Here is a 14,740-nt window from a genome sequence, read left to right as displayed (position 1 = left end):
GGACAGACATCTTAACTGTTGCTGCTTCGCGTCGCCCACATTCCTCGCCCCAGAGGGTCCAGTCATTCTACCGCCAGCATTGCCTACCTGCTTGATAGCACCATTGCTATTGGCACCATCTTTCCTCTCAATGGCCGTTCCTCTCCCACTGCCGTTCTTACTTCATTTTCCTCCCTCTCAATGTTAACGTCAGAGAGCGGCGTGGGTAGCCCAGTAGGGGGGCCTCTCCCCTGGCAGTCAGGGCTGGCCCTGATCCCCCCATGGGGTGCTGGGGGGCGCTGTGCTGCAGGGCAGTGTGATGCTAGGCCTGAAAAAGCCAAGCAACTTTGCAAGTTGCATGGCCCAACTCTGACCTTTCAAGATACATTATAGGAAAATACAACGGTCCTGAGGGTCATTCCTTATAAGTAGACAAGAGCTTTGATATGCAAGTGTCTTGTTGGTAGTTATTTATGCTATTTACATATCTCTGTTAGAGGTTAGCGAGGTAGATCAACTGCTTTCCTGTCTGTCACTGTTCTATTGGTTAAGAGTTCAACAGGAACATTTGGACATTTAGATGGAACTTTGAATGTAACAATACTATTTTTTGTGTTTCTCTTTGAAGTGTAAGTAGTGAATACCTGTGAATGGTTGTAAACGGCCAAATAGCTTGTGTTAATGTTACTAGTTACCGGTGTGCTCAGGACATAGGAGATAGTACTTCAGAGTCCCAAGTAATCATCTATTAATTGTTCAAGGAGATACCTGCTGTCAAGAAAGTATCTGTCAGCCGCATGGATCTATAAAAGACTCCAGGGGACTGATCTTTTTATCTCAAATCTGTCCAAGTATGTCAGGGAAAGTTTGGATCACAAGACTGAGATCCCAGCACCAGCCTGGAATCACCCTACTAATTCTCATGAGAGAGTTTGAACAAACTCTGCACAAGAACTATTTAATCTCTATACCTCTGGATCAACTCATCTGCGACTGAAGCTGTGAATCAAAGGACTAAGACCCATCCAGGTACTGGATGTATACCAGAGGGACTATACAAGTCTGCAAACTCCACAATTCTTCTAGAAACCTGATACAGATGGACTTTCAAATCATTTGTATGTACGTGATTGCTTTAATCATTTAACATTTCTCTTATAGTTTGTTTCTTTCCTTTTATAATAAACCTTTAGTTTTAGTTACTAAAGGATTGGCTGGCAGCATGGTATTTTGGGTAAGATCCAAACTTATATTGATCTGGTGCTGTGGCTGACCCTTTGAGGTCAGGAGAACCTTTTTGGTAAAGAGCACATAGTTTTAAATAACTGATCTCTTTACTGGATCTAGTGGCCGATTGGGAGCCAGATACTGAAATGCAGTAAAGGGGGCTGTGTATATTTTTGTTAGCTTCTTGACAACCGATGTGGGGAATCAGAAGCACTGTTTGGGAAGCATGACTTCAGTGACACCCACCAGTGCTGGGACAATCTACTCTCCTTTTGCAGCTTGCCCTGACCCTGGCATTTTCAGGTGGCTACCCTAGGCACGGATGAGTCACATAGACTTTTTGTCACTGAAAAACACGTTTTCCTCACAAAACGCTTTTTTTTTTTTTTTTTTTTTTTTTTTTTTTTTTTTTTTTGGTAATGGGAAAACTGTCGCTTTTGCTACGATGTTTTAGTGGGAAAACTGAGGTTTTGTTGGGAGAATAAACTGAAACATAGTGGGCGGGATTTTTGGGTTTTCTAACCTCCCTCACCCCTTCATATTTTTTTTCAAATAAACAAGGAAACGAAGGGGAAAAAATTCCCTAAATTGTCCCCTCCACAAACAGTTTTTCAGGGGAGGAGAAAATGTAAAAAAACCCAAAAAACATACACAAAATATGAGAATATTTTTATCACACTTGTTGAAAATGGAATCCAATGAAACTCGTGATTGAGGGATTTGGGGTGTGTGTGAGACGACAGGATCCAGGGCAGGGTTATTTATTGACTGACATCAGGTGGGGTGAAGGCTGGATTCTAATCTCAATGATCCTGCTGTAAATCGATAATTTTCTGGGTCCTTTTGAAATTCACCTACATGTGGTAAGATTTATCCATCTATCCATCCATCCATCCGTCCATCCCCTCACACCACATCTATCTATCTTGCCTGACTCGAGCACCCTGTCCCCCCTTTCCCCTCATTCCCCTGCCCTGGGGCATTGGTGTCTGTCGGGTTCTGAGCCCTCCTCCGTCCTAGCCAGGCCCCCACCCTCCTGCCCACCTGCGCCCCCAGAGAAGAGCCTGCCGCAGCCCCGAAGACCCTACCACGGCTGATAGCCCCAACACCTGCACCCACCACACCCCCCACAGTCAGGCCCAACTCCTCGGCCTTCTCTTCATAGCGCTGCCTGTAAGTCGCCAGGAACCGGGCCGTCTGCCCAGCCAGCACCTGCTTCAGCTCCTGCAGGGCAGCCTGTCTGTGGGGGTCGTCACCCCGCAGCTCCCCCTGGCAGAGCTGCAGCAGCTCCCAGCATTTCCCCTCCAGCCGTTCCTGCATCTTCGCAGGGCTCACCCACAGGCAGTGCATCATGTCCTGGTGGCCACGGTCCTGTCGGGGGGGGGAGGGTGAGATTGGATATTGGGCTTTACTCAGCCACAAGAGGTGCCGCCCCCTCACACCCGCAGCCCCCTGCTATCCCATCCCCAGCCCTGCCCCACCCAACCCTGCCGGTGCCCCTCACTCCCGACCCGCAGCCCCCTGTAAACTCACCAGCTCCTGCACAAATTGTTCATAATCTCTCTTGGTGGCTTCCACTGCTCTCCTGTTTTCCTGCTCTATCATCTCAGCTCTCTATGGGGGAAGAGGGGATGGGGTGGGGGTGGTTACGGGACCATCTCTGAATTGGGAGACCCCCCCACCCCCCTCCCAGCCCGCCCCGTGAAGCTGTGAAGGCCATCCTGTCCAAGCTGAGACTCAGGAAGTTCAGAGCCCAGAAGCTCAGGCTGAAGGATCTCCTGGAAATGAACCCGGAGAGCCGGAAAGACTGAACACCTCACACCCTGGGAGACTTGCCCTGGCATTTCCTGAAAAACCTCATGTAAAAACCCCCCGAATAGGCAAATCTATTTGAAAATGAAACCAAATGAAACTTGCGACTGAGGGCTGGAGCGGCCGGGTCGCAGCACAGAGTCTGGGGAAGGTTATTTATCAACTGACGTCGGTGGGGTCAGGGCTGAATCTGATCTATGTGATCCGGCTGTAAATTGATCAGTCTCTATGTCCTTTTGAAATCCAGTTACCTGTTGTAAGTTCTATCTATCTATCCATCCATCCATCCATCAATCCATCTATCTATCCCCACACACCGCATCTCTCTCTCTCTCTCTCTCTCTCTCTCTATCTCCTGCCTACAGAGGTTCCCAGTGCCGAGGGCTGGAACTGACTTGCCTGGGGTAGGGATGACAGATCCTTCTCATTATGTGCCTCCTCCCGTAGCAAGGCTCCTGATCCGAAACCTGGTCCTGCCCTCCTCCTCATCCCTTTGCCTTTGGGCATTGGTGCCTATCGGGTTCTGGGCCCCCTTCCGTCCTAGCCAGGCCCCCACCACTGCCCAGTCCCCCAATCAGGCCAAGGCTCCCTGCCCCAACCCCAAAGCCACCCCGACACCAGCGCCCCCAATACACAGGCCCCAACCGCGCAGCCTTCCTCACTTCGTAGCGCTGTCTGTAGATCACCAGGAACTGGGCCGCCTGCCCAGCCAGCATCTGCTGCAGCTCCTGCAGGGCAGCCTGTCTGTGGGGGTCATCGCCCCGCAGCTCCCCCCGGCAGCGCTGCAGTAACTCTGGGCGTTTCCAGTCCAGGTATCCCTGCATCTCCTCAGGGGTCACCCTCAGGCAGGTGCTCACGTCCTGGTGGCCATGGTCCTGCCGGGGGGAGGGGTGAGATCAGCCGTTAGTGACGGGAACCGGCCTTATACAGCCACAGGGGGCATCATCCCTCACTGCCAGCCCCCTGCTATATCAGCCCGGTCCCCCAGCTCTGCTGGTGCCCCTCACTCCCGACCCGCAGCCCCCTGTACACTCACCAGCTCCTGCACAAATTGTTCGTATTCTCTCGTGGCGGCTTCTACTGCTCTCCTGTTTTCCTCCTCCCTAATCTCTGCCAACGTCTCGGCCATCTGTGGGGGAAGAGGGGATGGGGTGGAGGTGGGGAAGAGCCCATCTCTGAACTGGGAGACCTTCTTTCCCCCCCTTCTCCCCATTTCTCCAGGACCCTGCACTCACCTCCCCATTCCTCCCCCGATCCCCTCGCTTTTCCCCATTGCCGTGGGGCAGCCCCTCTGAATGGCCCCACAGCCATGGCCACTTTGCTGCCACCCCAGTGCAGGGGGCTGGTTCTCTGGCAGGGCTCCCTTGGGGTCCCCTTAGGTCTCGGGGGCTGGGGGCAGGGAGCCCTGATCGGGACTTTTGGGAGGCTGTTGGGGAGCCCTCTCCTGGCCTGGTGTGACTGGCCAATGGCAGGAGGACCTCAGGTCAGGGGTCAGTAGAACCAGCCCCCACCCCCAAAATGCAGGCTGGGAAGAGAGAGGTGGGGGAGGGGTGACCCGATACCTTCATGGGCGAGGAGAAGTCCCAGCGTTTGGTCTTCAAGCATCGGGAGACGTCCTGCAGGGAAGAATGGCAGGAGGCCACCGGGGTCAGGGACGGCTCAGGCTGCTCCTGGACGAGCCCTGTCTGCTACCTGCCCCACGGCACCTCCTGCCAGGCCCTCCGCCCCCTCCCTGCCCCATGTTGCTCCTTGCCGGGCCCCCTACCCCCTCGCTGCCCCACGGCACCCCATGCCCGGCCCCCAGCCCTGCAGCACAGCGCCCCCTGCTGGGCCCCCTGCCCCCTCCATGCAGTCCCTTTTGTTGTCTCCCATCCAGGCCCCCCCAGCAGACCCCACTCTCCCACCTTGATCCTTTCAGCCAGCTGAGTCCCGGTCAGTGGCTGCCCGGCCTGGTCCGTCCGGACGTGTGTCCCTGCTGAGTGCACCACAGTGGTGACATAGTTTGACAGCCAATGCCGGAAATCCTCGTCCATGTCTGCAGGGGGAAAAAGGACCCAAGAACCAGGAGGGACCCAGGCGTCCAGGGTAGGACACAAGTAAAATGGAGGATGCGGGGGGCTGGTTCATGCCACAGGAAATGAGATTCCATCTCTGGGAAACGGCTGCTTAGCAGGCCCGCACCCCACTGCCTGGGGAAATATGGGGGAGCAGTGGGGTGGGGGCAGGGAGAGATTGCAGTGGGGGGGAGTCAGTCATCTCCACTGGGTGGTACTGGGGGACCCTGGAAGATCTGAGAAGGGGGAACCAGCAGCCTCCTCGTCAGGAGACCAGGATCCCAGTATGCCCCCAACATGTCCCTCCCCCCCACAGACACCGTGACTTTGTGAGCGCACCTGTGCAGTGGGCGATAGAGTCAATTCTAAGTCAAAGGGGTTAGCCGGGCACAGGGATTTGGGGGTGGGGCAGTGTGGGAAGGGGGAGATGGGGGCAGAGATGGGGTGGGGCAGCACAGGAGGGGAGAGGGGAGCAGATGGGGGTCTCTTACTGTGTGGCGTCCCTCCCCTGTTCTTGATGAACCCTTTGCCAGGGTGGGGCAGTAGGTAACAACGGGTGCCGCTCGCTGTCAGGGCACCCAACACCAGGGGTTGCCCATCAGAGGTCGCCAGGTCCTGTGGGAATCAAAGCGATATTTGTGAACCTCAGTGAGAAATCAGAACCGACCCGCCATGGAGACGTTCAGCTCTGTCCCAAAGCCAGAGTTGGCTGTTTCCACAAGCACACATGATGCTCAGCTCTGATCGTTACCCGTGTGATGGTTTCAAGGTACTCCTTCCCCCCGTCCAGTCCGTAGGCTTCGGAGAGATGCCAATCCCGCACCAGCAGGTCCAGAGGCTGCAATAGAGGGCACAGGAGAAGGGTCACTCTGGGGCTGGGACATGGGTGTGGAGGGAGAATTACGGAGGCAGGGACTGGCTGTTTCTTCCAGGTTTGTCCAGCGTCTGGCACAACAGAGTCATGGTCTAGGTCGGGGGCTCTGAGGTGCTCTGTAGATAGAGACCATGAATAATAAGAATCAGGTGGGGTGCTGGGAGCGGGTCGTGGAACCAGCATTATATCCCCACATTGGGGGTTGATGGGGAACAAGGACTCACCTGAATTGGGGACAGATTGCAGGTCTTTCCAACCTCCTTCGCAACCTGAACGAACATCTGAGATGCAGAGAGAGAGAGAGACAAGGAAAAAAATTTCCAACTTGAGTTAAAGATCCTCACACAGGTGACTAAAGGAGACCAATCAAGACTGGTGACACAAAATAAATCAGTGAAATAACTGCCACTGAAACTAAACAGAACCTGCACTTCGTTAAGTGAAAACTGATCATTGAAGAGAGAAAAATTAATGAAATGCAGAGAAAAAACAGTTTCAAACAACAAAGACTCAACACCCGTAATCAAAGATATAAAACAATAACCGAATGCAGAAAAGCTGGTTCTAGAAAAGCAGTCATCGAGGACACAGAAAGCCAAAAATCAAATTCGGCAAGCCAATGATAGGAGTCCGAAAAGAAATCATGAAAAGAAGAGAACTAGTCATTGGAATCAGAAAACCAGTTATTGAAATGAGAAAAGCAGAAAAAAAAAAAACAGAGAATCCCTTAGCAAAATCAGCAAACTAATAGTTAATGACAAAAAATCAATGGTCAAAAATAGAAAAGCAGTAATCATCAAAGCCAGAAACTCATAATCAAACTAAGATATTGAGAACCAGTGTCTGAAAACCAACAATAAAAAAAAAGTATTGGAAGTCAAGAAAACCAATAGTCAAAGAGTCAAAACCAGCAAGTCAGAAAACCAGATATCAAAATCAAAATACCAAAAAGTTAAAGACAGAAAACCAGCAATCAGTATCAGAAAACCAATAACTGAATGCAGAAGTCCAGTAATCAAAGCAAGAGAAGTAGCAACTGAAATTAGAAAACCAATAGCCAAAACAGAAAACCAGTAATTGAAGTATGAAAACCAGTTATCAAGGTCACAAAACCTAGTCAAAATTAGAAAATTAATAGTCAAAGGCAGAAAACCAACAGTGAAAATAACAGTGAAAATATATGAAAATACATGAACAGCAGAACTTAAAAAAAAACAACTTTAAACACCCCAAATTTATAAAGAAAACCTAAAAGCCGATAATCAGTACAGAGACACCAATAAGTGAAGCCCAATAAACAAACATTGAAATCTTGTAATGAATAAACAAAAAGCAAAACACAGCTAATGAACATTCTCAAACCAATGAGACGATCAAAATCCAATAATCAAAGAACGAAACCCAATAAATGAAATGTAGAAAGTGATAACTGAAGCCATAACGACAGTCATGGACCAAAACACGACGAATGAGAACTGAAAACTGGACTGAAATTTCAAGATGGGAACCTGAGAAATGAGTGGAACCTTAAAACGAGTAGAGAGAAACCCAAGAAAGGCTCACGTTCAGCTGTTCTTTGAAAGTGGAAATTTTCATGAAAACTTTTTTGATTTTCGGAGTTTTCCATTTTACAACAATACTTTTTTTTCCATTTCCCCTCAATGTCACTATGAAATCAACTGATAGCTAATGGTGAGTACTAAATAACGACTATCTGACAGCAAATAGTGACTAACAAATAGCCAATGATTGACAGCTATTAATGAATATAAAATAACCAATTATAGATGTTAGTTAACTGGCCAAGCGAAGTAAAAGGCCTAACACAAACTCGATGGCACTTCTCTTTGTCTGTCTGTATCGTCATAACCTTTTGAGATCACATCTAATCAACTCCCAAAGTTTAGAGGACATCATAGGCGTCAGTGGGAAGAACCCTATCGATTCAGGAGGAAATCGGAAAACCAGAAAAGCCCAATTTCTATTTAGATCTGGTGACTAACATCAGCAGCTGACCACTCTGGGGAAGGAGGGTGGCAGGAACTTCTCGGTGTTGAGCGGGGAGAAGGGGGGGTTGCATGGAGCCCTTGGCATGGAGGGAGGGGGATGTAGTAAGTATAAGACCTGTCATAAGGCCTGTAAATCAGGCTAAAGGCCTTAGTGGAAAAAGCCAAGTGAACAGGAGTATAAGTGGAAAAAAACAAGCTAGCTGAAATTGGCAGAGGAAAGTGCTGATACTGCAAGTATATAGATTGCCAAAATCTTACTAAAATGCAAATTATGTAGCAGGTACAGGAGGCACCGAGATATGAAAGAGAACTAACTCCCTAAAATGACACTTTGATGAATAGAAATGACTAAAAGGTGATAAATGGAGTTGTTTTGCCCAAATCAACCAATTAACGGAAAAAGATGGTTTTAGACTATGTCAAGAGGGTGGCAACTACCTACATCAAAGGGGACAGAACAAAATTGTAGGTAACAATGTATAAAAGAGGGTGTCAGAGGGAACAAAGCTGTCCGGTGTAGGGGATAACGGAAAGTCCCGCCGTTGGGCCATGGCCATTGTAACGCCGCCTATACGAAACTGACCCAGAGATACTCTGTAGGTCACTTCTTACTGTGCTGCACGCAATAAACCTGGCCTGGGTGCCTTCGTTGCTCAGCTAATCCGTGGTCGTGTCAATTCATACGATCGTGAGAGCTGTCTCGGTTTCCTGGTCAAAGCTGGGACAGCATCTACACAGGGACACACGCACACAGCCTACCCTGATAAACACTGGTGGCCAACACACCATACCACAGGGGAATGGGGCACACAGAGGTAGTGCTGGCGGGCTGGGACACAGGGTTAGGGTTAGAGGTGCTTGGCTATATTCCAATGGAAAATTTTTCCCATCACAAACTCTTGCCTAATGCAAAGCGACGTGGGCTGCCCAGGGCTGGCTCCTGCCCCTGCAGGCTCAGTGTCGGGCGCAGGGCAGGCGCAGGTGGCTCCTGCCCCGTATGGGGCACAGGCAGAGCGGGGAGCTGGGTGTTATGGGCGTTTTGGGGCACCGGTCCAAAAGGGCTGAGGTACGGTTGGGCAGGCGTTTCCCTTAACTCTGCAGGCCCTGGCTTGGCTGAGCGTGACATTCTGGAAAGGCACGAACTTCCCCCGCCAAAAATCCCTGCCAGAACTGGTCAACCTCGAGAAATGCTGGTTTTTTGGGTGGCCTGTATGTGGGGCAAGATCTCCGGGACTTTCTAACTGTCCATAACAGACCCAAAGCCTCTACACTGGTCCCCCCCTCCAATCCTCAAATCGCCCAGACTCCTGGGTTCTCCCCAGCCAGGACATGGCTGCCAGGTCAGGGTCAGTAGAGCTGCATTATCCCCGGCCCCACTCACCTCCAAATAATCTGCTTCCGTCCGCGTAAACATGCTGGAAATGTTAAAAATCTAGAAAATAATTAAAAAAAAAGGTCAGCGCCTGCCACCGAGCCCCTGCCCCACCCCCACAGCATGTCACCCTCTGACAAGCCCCCTGCCCCAGCTCCGCAGTATGGGACCCCCTGTTGATCTCCTGCCCCATCCCGCAGCCCAGTGCCCCCACCCAGTAGGAGCTGAGCAAGATGCTGAAGACAGAGAGCTTGATGCTGGTCTCCATGTCACGCTGCAGGTCCAGGCAGCCCTCGGTGTCCACCAGGAACACGGCCACCTGCAGGGATGGACACACAGATAGATCCACCAGCCACAGTGCCCGGTGCCCTGTGCCCTGTGCTAACGTCACCTTTGCCCTGCCCAGCCCTGGCCCCTTCACTGGGCACGCTGGCTGGAGACGGGCCCTGGGGGAGCAGGATCTAGCTGTGAACCCCCCACTCCCACCCCTACACCGTTGTGCCTGTAGGAAGCCCCAGGGTTAGGACCCTGCCCCCTCATTCCCCTCCCCTACTGCTCTATCCCCCCTCCTCCAGCCCCTCCAGTCTCCCTCTTCCCAGAGAATCCTGCCCCCCACCTCCCATCATTCCCCTCCCCCTCCTCTTCTGCTCTAGCCCCCTTCTCCAGCCCTCCCCCCTCAACCCCCACAGGACCCTGCCCTCCACCTCCCCTCATTCCCCTCCACTACGGCTCTATCCCCCCTGATTGCGCCCCTGCCTCACTCACCTTCCTGCCCTTGGCCTGGACCCAGAAGGGCTGGCCCCACATCCACACCCCCTTCGTCACGGTCACCATCCCAGCACGACACTCAAACCCACCCAGGACCTCATCCTCTCGACCCAGCCATGACCCGTCCGTGGCTTCCTGTAGGGGGCGACCAGGGGAGATCACAAGGGAAGGGGGTCTGGGTCTGGGGTCCTGAGGGGGCAGGGGGTTGGACACTGGGGGAGGGACAATGGGGGAGGGGGTGGAGCCCTGAGGACAGGGGGAGGGTCCATGGCTGAAGGGTGTGGCCTCAGTTGCTGTGGTCTGGGCATGGTACAGAGGGAGGGCCCTGACAGGGGAGGTGGGACCTTTGCTGTAGGGGGCATGGCCTGCAGTGGTGGGGAAGGGGGCCCTGGCTCGGGTGGGCGGGGTCTGTGGTTCGGGGCCGGGGCCTTAGCTGGGTCTCCTGTCCCCACTCACTGGGCTCCGGAGTCGGCGCAGCAGGCAGTTCAACAGGAAGGATTTGCCTTGGCGCTGCTTCCCAATGACGGACACCAGGCAGACGGGGGCATCCTTGACCCCACCCTGCTCCAGGCAAAGGATCAGGGCCTCCTTGTCTAAGATCAGGTCCCCTTCCTCGTCCAGATGCACGAGCTGCACTGGGCGCCCCAGCTCTGACCGATTCCAAGAAGTCATGGCGGAGATCAGTAGATTCCAAGGCCAGGAGGGACTAAGGCTGAGCTCCTGGATAACACAGGTTAGAGACATTCCCCCAGTGAATTCCTGTTTGAGCCAGAGCAGATCTCCTAGAAAAACATCCCCTCTCAATGGAGAATCCACCACGCTCCTTGGTAAGTTGTTCCTATGGTTAATTTCCCTCCCTGGTAAAGATTACCTCTTGTTTCCAGTCTAAAATTGTCTAGCTTCAACTTTCAGCCATTGGATCACGTCAGACCTTTCTCTACTAGGTGAGGCGCCCACGATCAAATATTTGTTCCCCATGTCGGTACTCATCGACTGGGATCAAGTCACCCCCTAAGCGTCTCTTTAGTAAGAGAAACAACTGGAGCTCCTGGAGTCTATCACTCCAGCCATGATTTCTAACCCTTTAATAATTCTCATGGCTCTTCTCTGACCCCTCCCCAATTTATCTACATCCTTCTTGAACTGAGGACACCAGAACTGGACACAGGATTCCAGCAGTGTCGCCCCAGGGCCCAATCCAGAGGGAAAATAAACCTCCCTGCTCCTTCATGTGATTCCCCTGTTTTTGCTTCCTTAGCTGTTTTGGCCACAGCATCTCATGGGGGGCTCATGTGCAGCTGATGATCCACCACAGTCCCCTGCAGTTTGTCAGCATCCCTGCCCCCCTCCTCGAGAAAGCCCCCCCAGCCTGTGAGCATGTGTCATGGCGCATGTTGTTTGCTTGTCCCCAGCGACCCTAGCGATGGGGCAGTTGGGGAAGCTGCTACCTATGGTGTGTCAGATGCCGTGTGCCGGGGGCCAATCACCAGCTGCGTCACTCCCGCCAGGGGCACAAGCCTCCGAGAGGAGGCTGATCTCGTCAGAATCATTGCCCAGGGCAGCTGGGGAGACACAGGCGCTGCTGGAGCCTGAGTCAAGGAGGCACTGAGCTCGGTCTCAGGAAAGGCTACGCTCAGGGCGTAGCAAGGAAATAGCCACATTTCCATCACACAGTGAGCTGTGTGTTGATTGGCCGAGCTTTCCTCATGCTGGGGTAAGAAAATTCACCCTCTCACCCATGCAGAGCCCTGGGGGTGGATGGCGGAAACTGAGGCACAAAAAGGGAAAAGAACAGGCCCTGTCCAGACTCCCCTTCCCCAGTGCTGTGCTTTGGAGACAGGGTTCCAAAGTCACCTCTTTTTCTGCTGGAGACTCTCCCCAGTTTCCCAGCCTGGGAAAGAGAAAGGAAAAAGGGACCATGCAAAATGTAACCTTACTCCCTAACCCCTCCCATGAAGTATAAAGGAGGCTCAAATGGTATTAAAGACCCCAGACTCCCCCCAGAATAGAACATGACCATATATTGCAAGGGGTGGTACCGGTGGAGGGGGGCCGTACAAGTGTAATTAAACTTACCAAGAAGCAGGAGGGGGAAGAGGTGGCTCTGTCAGCATGAGGAGCCGTAGTTAGGGAAAGAGAGGGTGTGAAGCTATGGTTGGGGGGGGGGGATTGAAACTCTATCAACATATGGAGATAGGCCCAGCTGGTGTGAAGTGTTACAAATACAGTTATGGAAAAGGAAGCCCAACTGGTGTGAAGGGCTATGGTTTTATGCTTGCTTGTTTAGCCCCAATAAACCCATCACATAGCCTGCAGATTGGACTCCGGACTGTTATTTTTTGGCAAACTGTGTCTGGGAACTGAGAGGGAAAGGACAGGGAGCCCTAACACCTCCATCTTCGGACAAAATCTATCAGGTTTTCATTAACAGAAGAGCTGCCAGATTTGCAGGACAGTTGGGGTTTTCCTGCATTCCCCAGCTGCCGGAGGCATGGGATTGCTGCGCTGTTAAACCAAAGCAGTGAGCATCCAGCCCTCCCATTTCCAGCACTCGCATCTGGGGGTTGGTGGGGGAAGTTGGAAAAGGGGCTCTAAAGACTGACAAGAAAATATAGAACCCCTCTTTTTGATGAGCTCTCATATGACTGGGCAACGCCCAAGGATATTTTAGGGAGGGTGGAACACGGAGAACAAAAGGGAGGGGATGATCCTGCCCCCCTGGGGGAGTAGACCAGAGGGGACAGTCCTGCCCCCTTGGGAGGGAGGTAAATAGATTGGAGGGGTCGATCCTGCCCCCGTAGAGGGGGATGGACTAGATTGGGGCAAACACCATCCGTGCAACTCCCCACCACTTACCCATCCAAATCTTCGCTTCTCTCTGTGCAGGCAAAATTTTCTTTGAGAAACAAAAGCAAAACTGCTCCTGTCCCTTATATGCTCATCGTCAGCAGCCCGGCTGGTGGGGTGTGGAGGGGAGTGGGCGGCCCTGCTCTCACATTCGTCCTGCCAGGAGGTGGGAGGGCAGTGGGGGGAGGGGCCACAGAGGCACAGCTGGGTGGAGCCAGGCTGGAAAAGCAAGTGCCAGAGACTGGAGAGTGCAGAAAGAGAGAGACGGGGCGGGAGAGTCGGAGTGTGGAAGGAGCGTGAGAGACGTCCTTGGGGGTGGTGGGACTCTGCAAAGGGCAGCCTGGAGAACTCAGATGCGTCCCCATGGGATGGAAAGACTCCCCCACAGATGGCCAGGGCACCCCCTGTTTTCAGCACTGGGCTTGGCTCTGCCTAAGGGTCACTGACTGGGTGGAGCAGGTGACTCAGTGGTAGGGGGATGGAAACCCCAATTGTGCCAGGCACTGCACAGACCCCGACTGAGATCAGGCTCCATTGTGCCAGGCGCTGCACTGACTCCTCATGAGAGACAATCCTGGTGCCAAAGGGCTCACAGTTTAAACAGACAAAGTTTTACCATTTCCATCTTATACATGGGGAAACGGAGGCACAGAGAGATGCAGTGCCTTGTGCAATTGCACGAAGCATCTGTGACAGAGCCAGAGATAGAATCCAGGAGACCTGGCTCCCAGCCCTGCGCTCAGGTGACAAGATCGTCTCAAATCTCCCTGCGTTTCACCATCACTTCACCCATCGTTCCTACAATCTTACCCTTGAACCCCAGAAACTTTCCATCTCTGGGGGAATATGCATCCTGTACACATGCTCGATCACTGTCAGTGGGGGCTGGGAGCCAGGATTCCTGGGTTCTGTCCTTGGCTTTGGAAAGTTTGAGATTGTCCCCTGAAAAGTGACTGGCTGGGGCAGGTGAGTAGGGAATGGGACATGGGACCTTTCCCTTCCAGAACGGGACAGCTCTCATAGTGTCATTGGTGTTTGTTAATTGCTGTTATTTGTATTTCACTCCTTTGGGCTAAGCAGAGACCAGGACTGGCCCTTTCCTGGCTGTGACATTTGACATTTAATTGAGCTAAGAAATTTGTTTGTGTAGGAATAACAACCATCAAGATCGACTGTGGACATGAGCAGCCTTTGCACTTTGGAGTCTCTTTCAGGAAATCTTATCTACACACCATTGCCAGGAGATTTCTGTTTCTTTCCTTTAATCCTCCCTGGTCTTTACTCCACTGGGGACAAATGTGTGTTACCACCCAGCAGATGAAACAGCTGCACATTCAAATCCCAGCTAATATTAGTTAAAACCACAAGAGTCCTGTCTTCACTTGGACTGTAACATGGGTCAGTTAACATGAGTTAAAGCATCCTCTTTTTTCCCCAAATGAAGGCACAGATGTTGTGATTCTCCCTCATCTCAGCTGATCAAAATATTTCAACTGGGAATTTTTGGCACCAAAAATACAAGTTTTCATCACAAAACGCTTTTCTTCATGGGAAACCTGTCACTTCTGATGTGATTTTGGGAGGGGGGAAGAATTTGGGTTTTGTTGGGGGGATAATCTGAAAAATGTTTCTGATGCCCTGCACCCCCATGGGCACCTTTACAGTGTAATGGCGCATTGTTTAAGGCAAAGCATGTCACGTTAGCTGTCGCTGGAATGCTCATGAGGCACTCGATCTGTTGCACATTAATAGCCTGTTGAAGTGTATGTGCTGCCATCGTGTGTGAAGTTACCAAGTT

The 14,740-nt window shown here is 52.0% G+C and overlaps 1 protein-coding gene across 1 annotated transcript; it reads right to left on the bottom strand.

Moving 5' to 3' along the window:
* Positions 1-1,513: 1,513 nt before the first annotated feature.
* LOC137144797 (RING finger protein 112-like) lies at positions 1,514-12,990 on the bottom strand. Its single transcript, XM_067535285.1, has 15 exons — positions 12,952-12,990; positions 10,552-10,815; positions 10,093-10,230; positions 9,542-9,646; positions 9,337-9,387; positions 6,171-6,227; positions 5,824-5,910; positions 5,564-5,687; positions 4,851-5,053; positions 4,581-4,634; positions 4,055-4,147; positions 3,681-3,893; positions 2,740-2,811; positions 2,295-2,577; positions 1,514-1,518 (listed from the first exon to the last, which is right to left on the bottom strand). Exons 2-15 carry the CDS (start codon positions 10,765-10,767, stop codon positions 1,514-1,516), a joined length of 1,701 nt encoding a protein of 566 aa, XP_067391386.1. The 5' UTR covers positions 10,768-10,815; positions 12,952-12,990.
* Positions 12,991-14,740: the final 1,750 nt, after the last annotated feature.

The sequence above is a fragment of the Emydura macquarii genome, unplaced genomic scaffold (genome assembly GCF_026122565.2).
Source record: "Emydura macquarii macquarii isolate MOO-44397 ecotype Brisbane River unplaced genomic scaffold, CSIRO-AGI_Emac_v2 contig_3485, whole genome shotgun sequence".
Taxonomy (NCBI): domain Eukaryota; kingdom Metazoa; phylum Chordata; order Testudines; family Chelidae; genus Emydura; species Emydura macquarii.
Note: the sequence above shows the minus strand (reverse complement) of the source record. Positions and strands in the feature narration are given on the sequence as shown.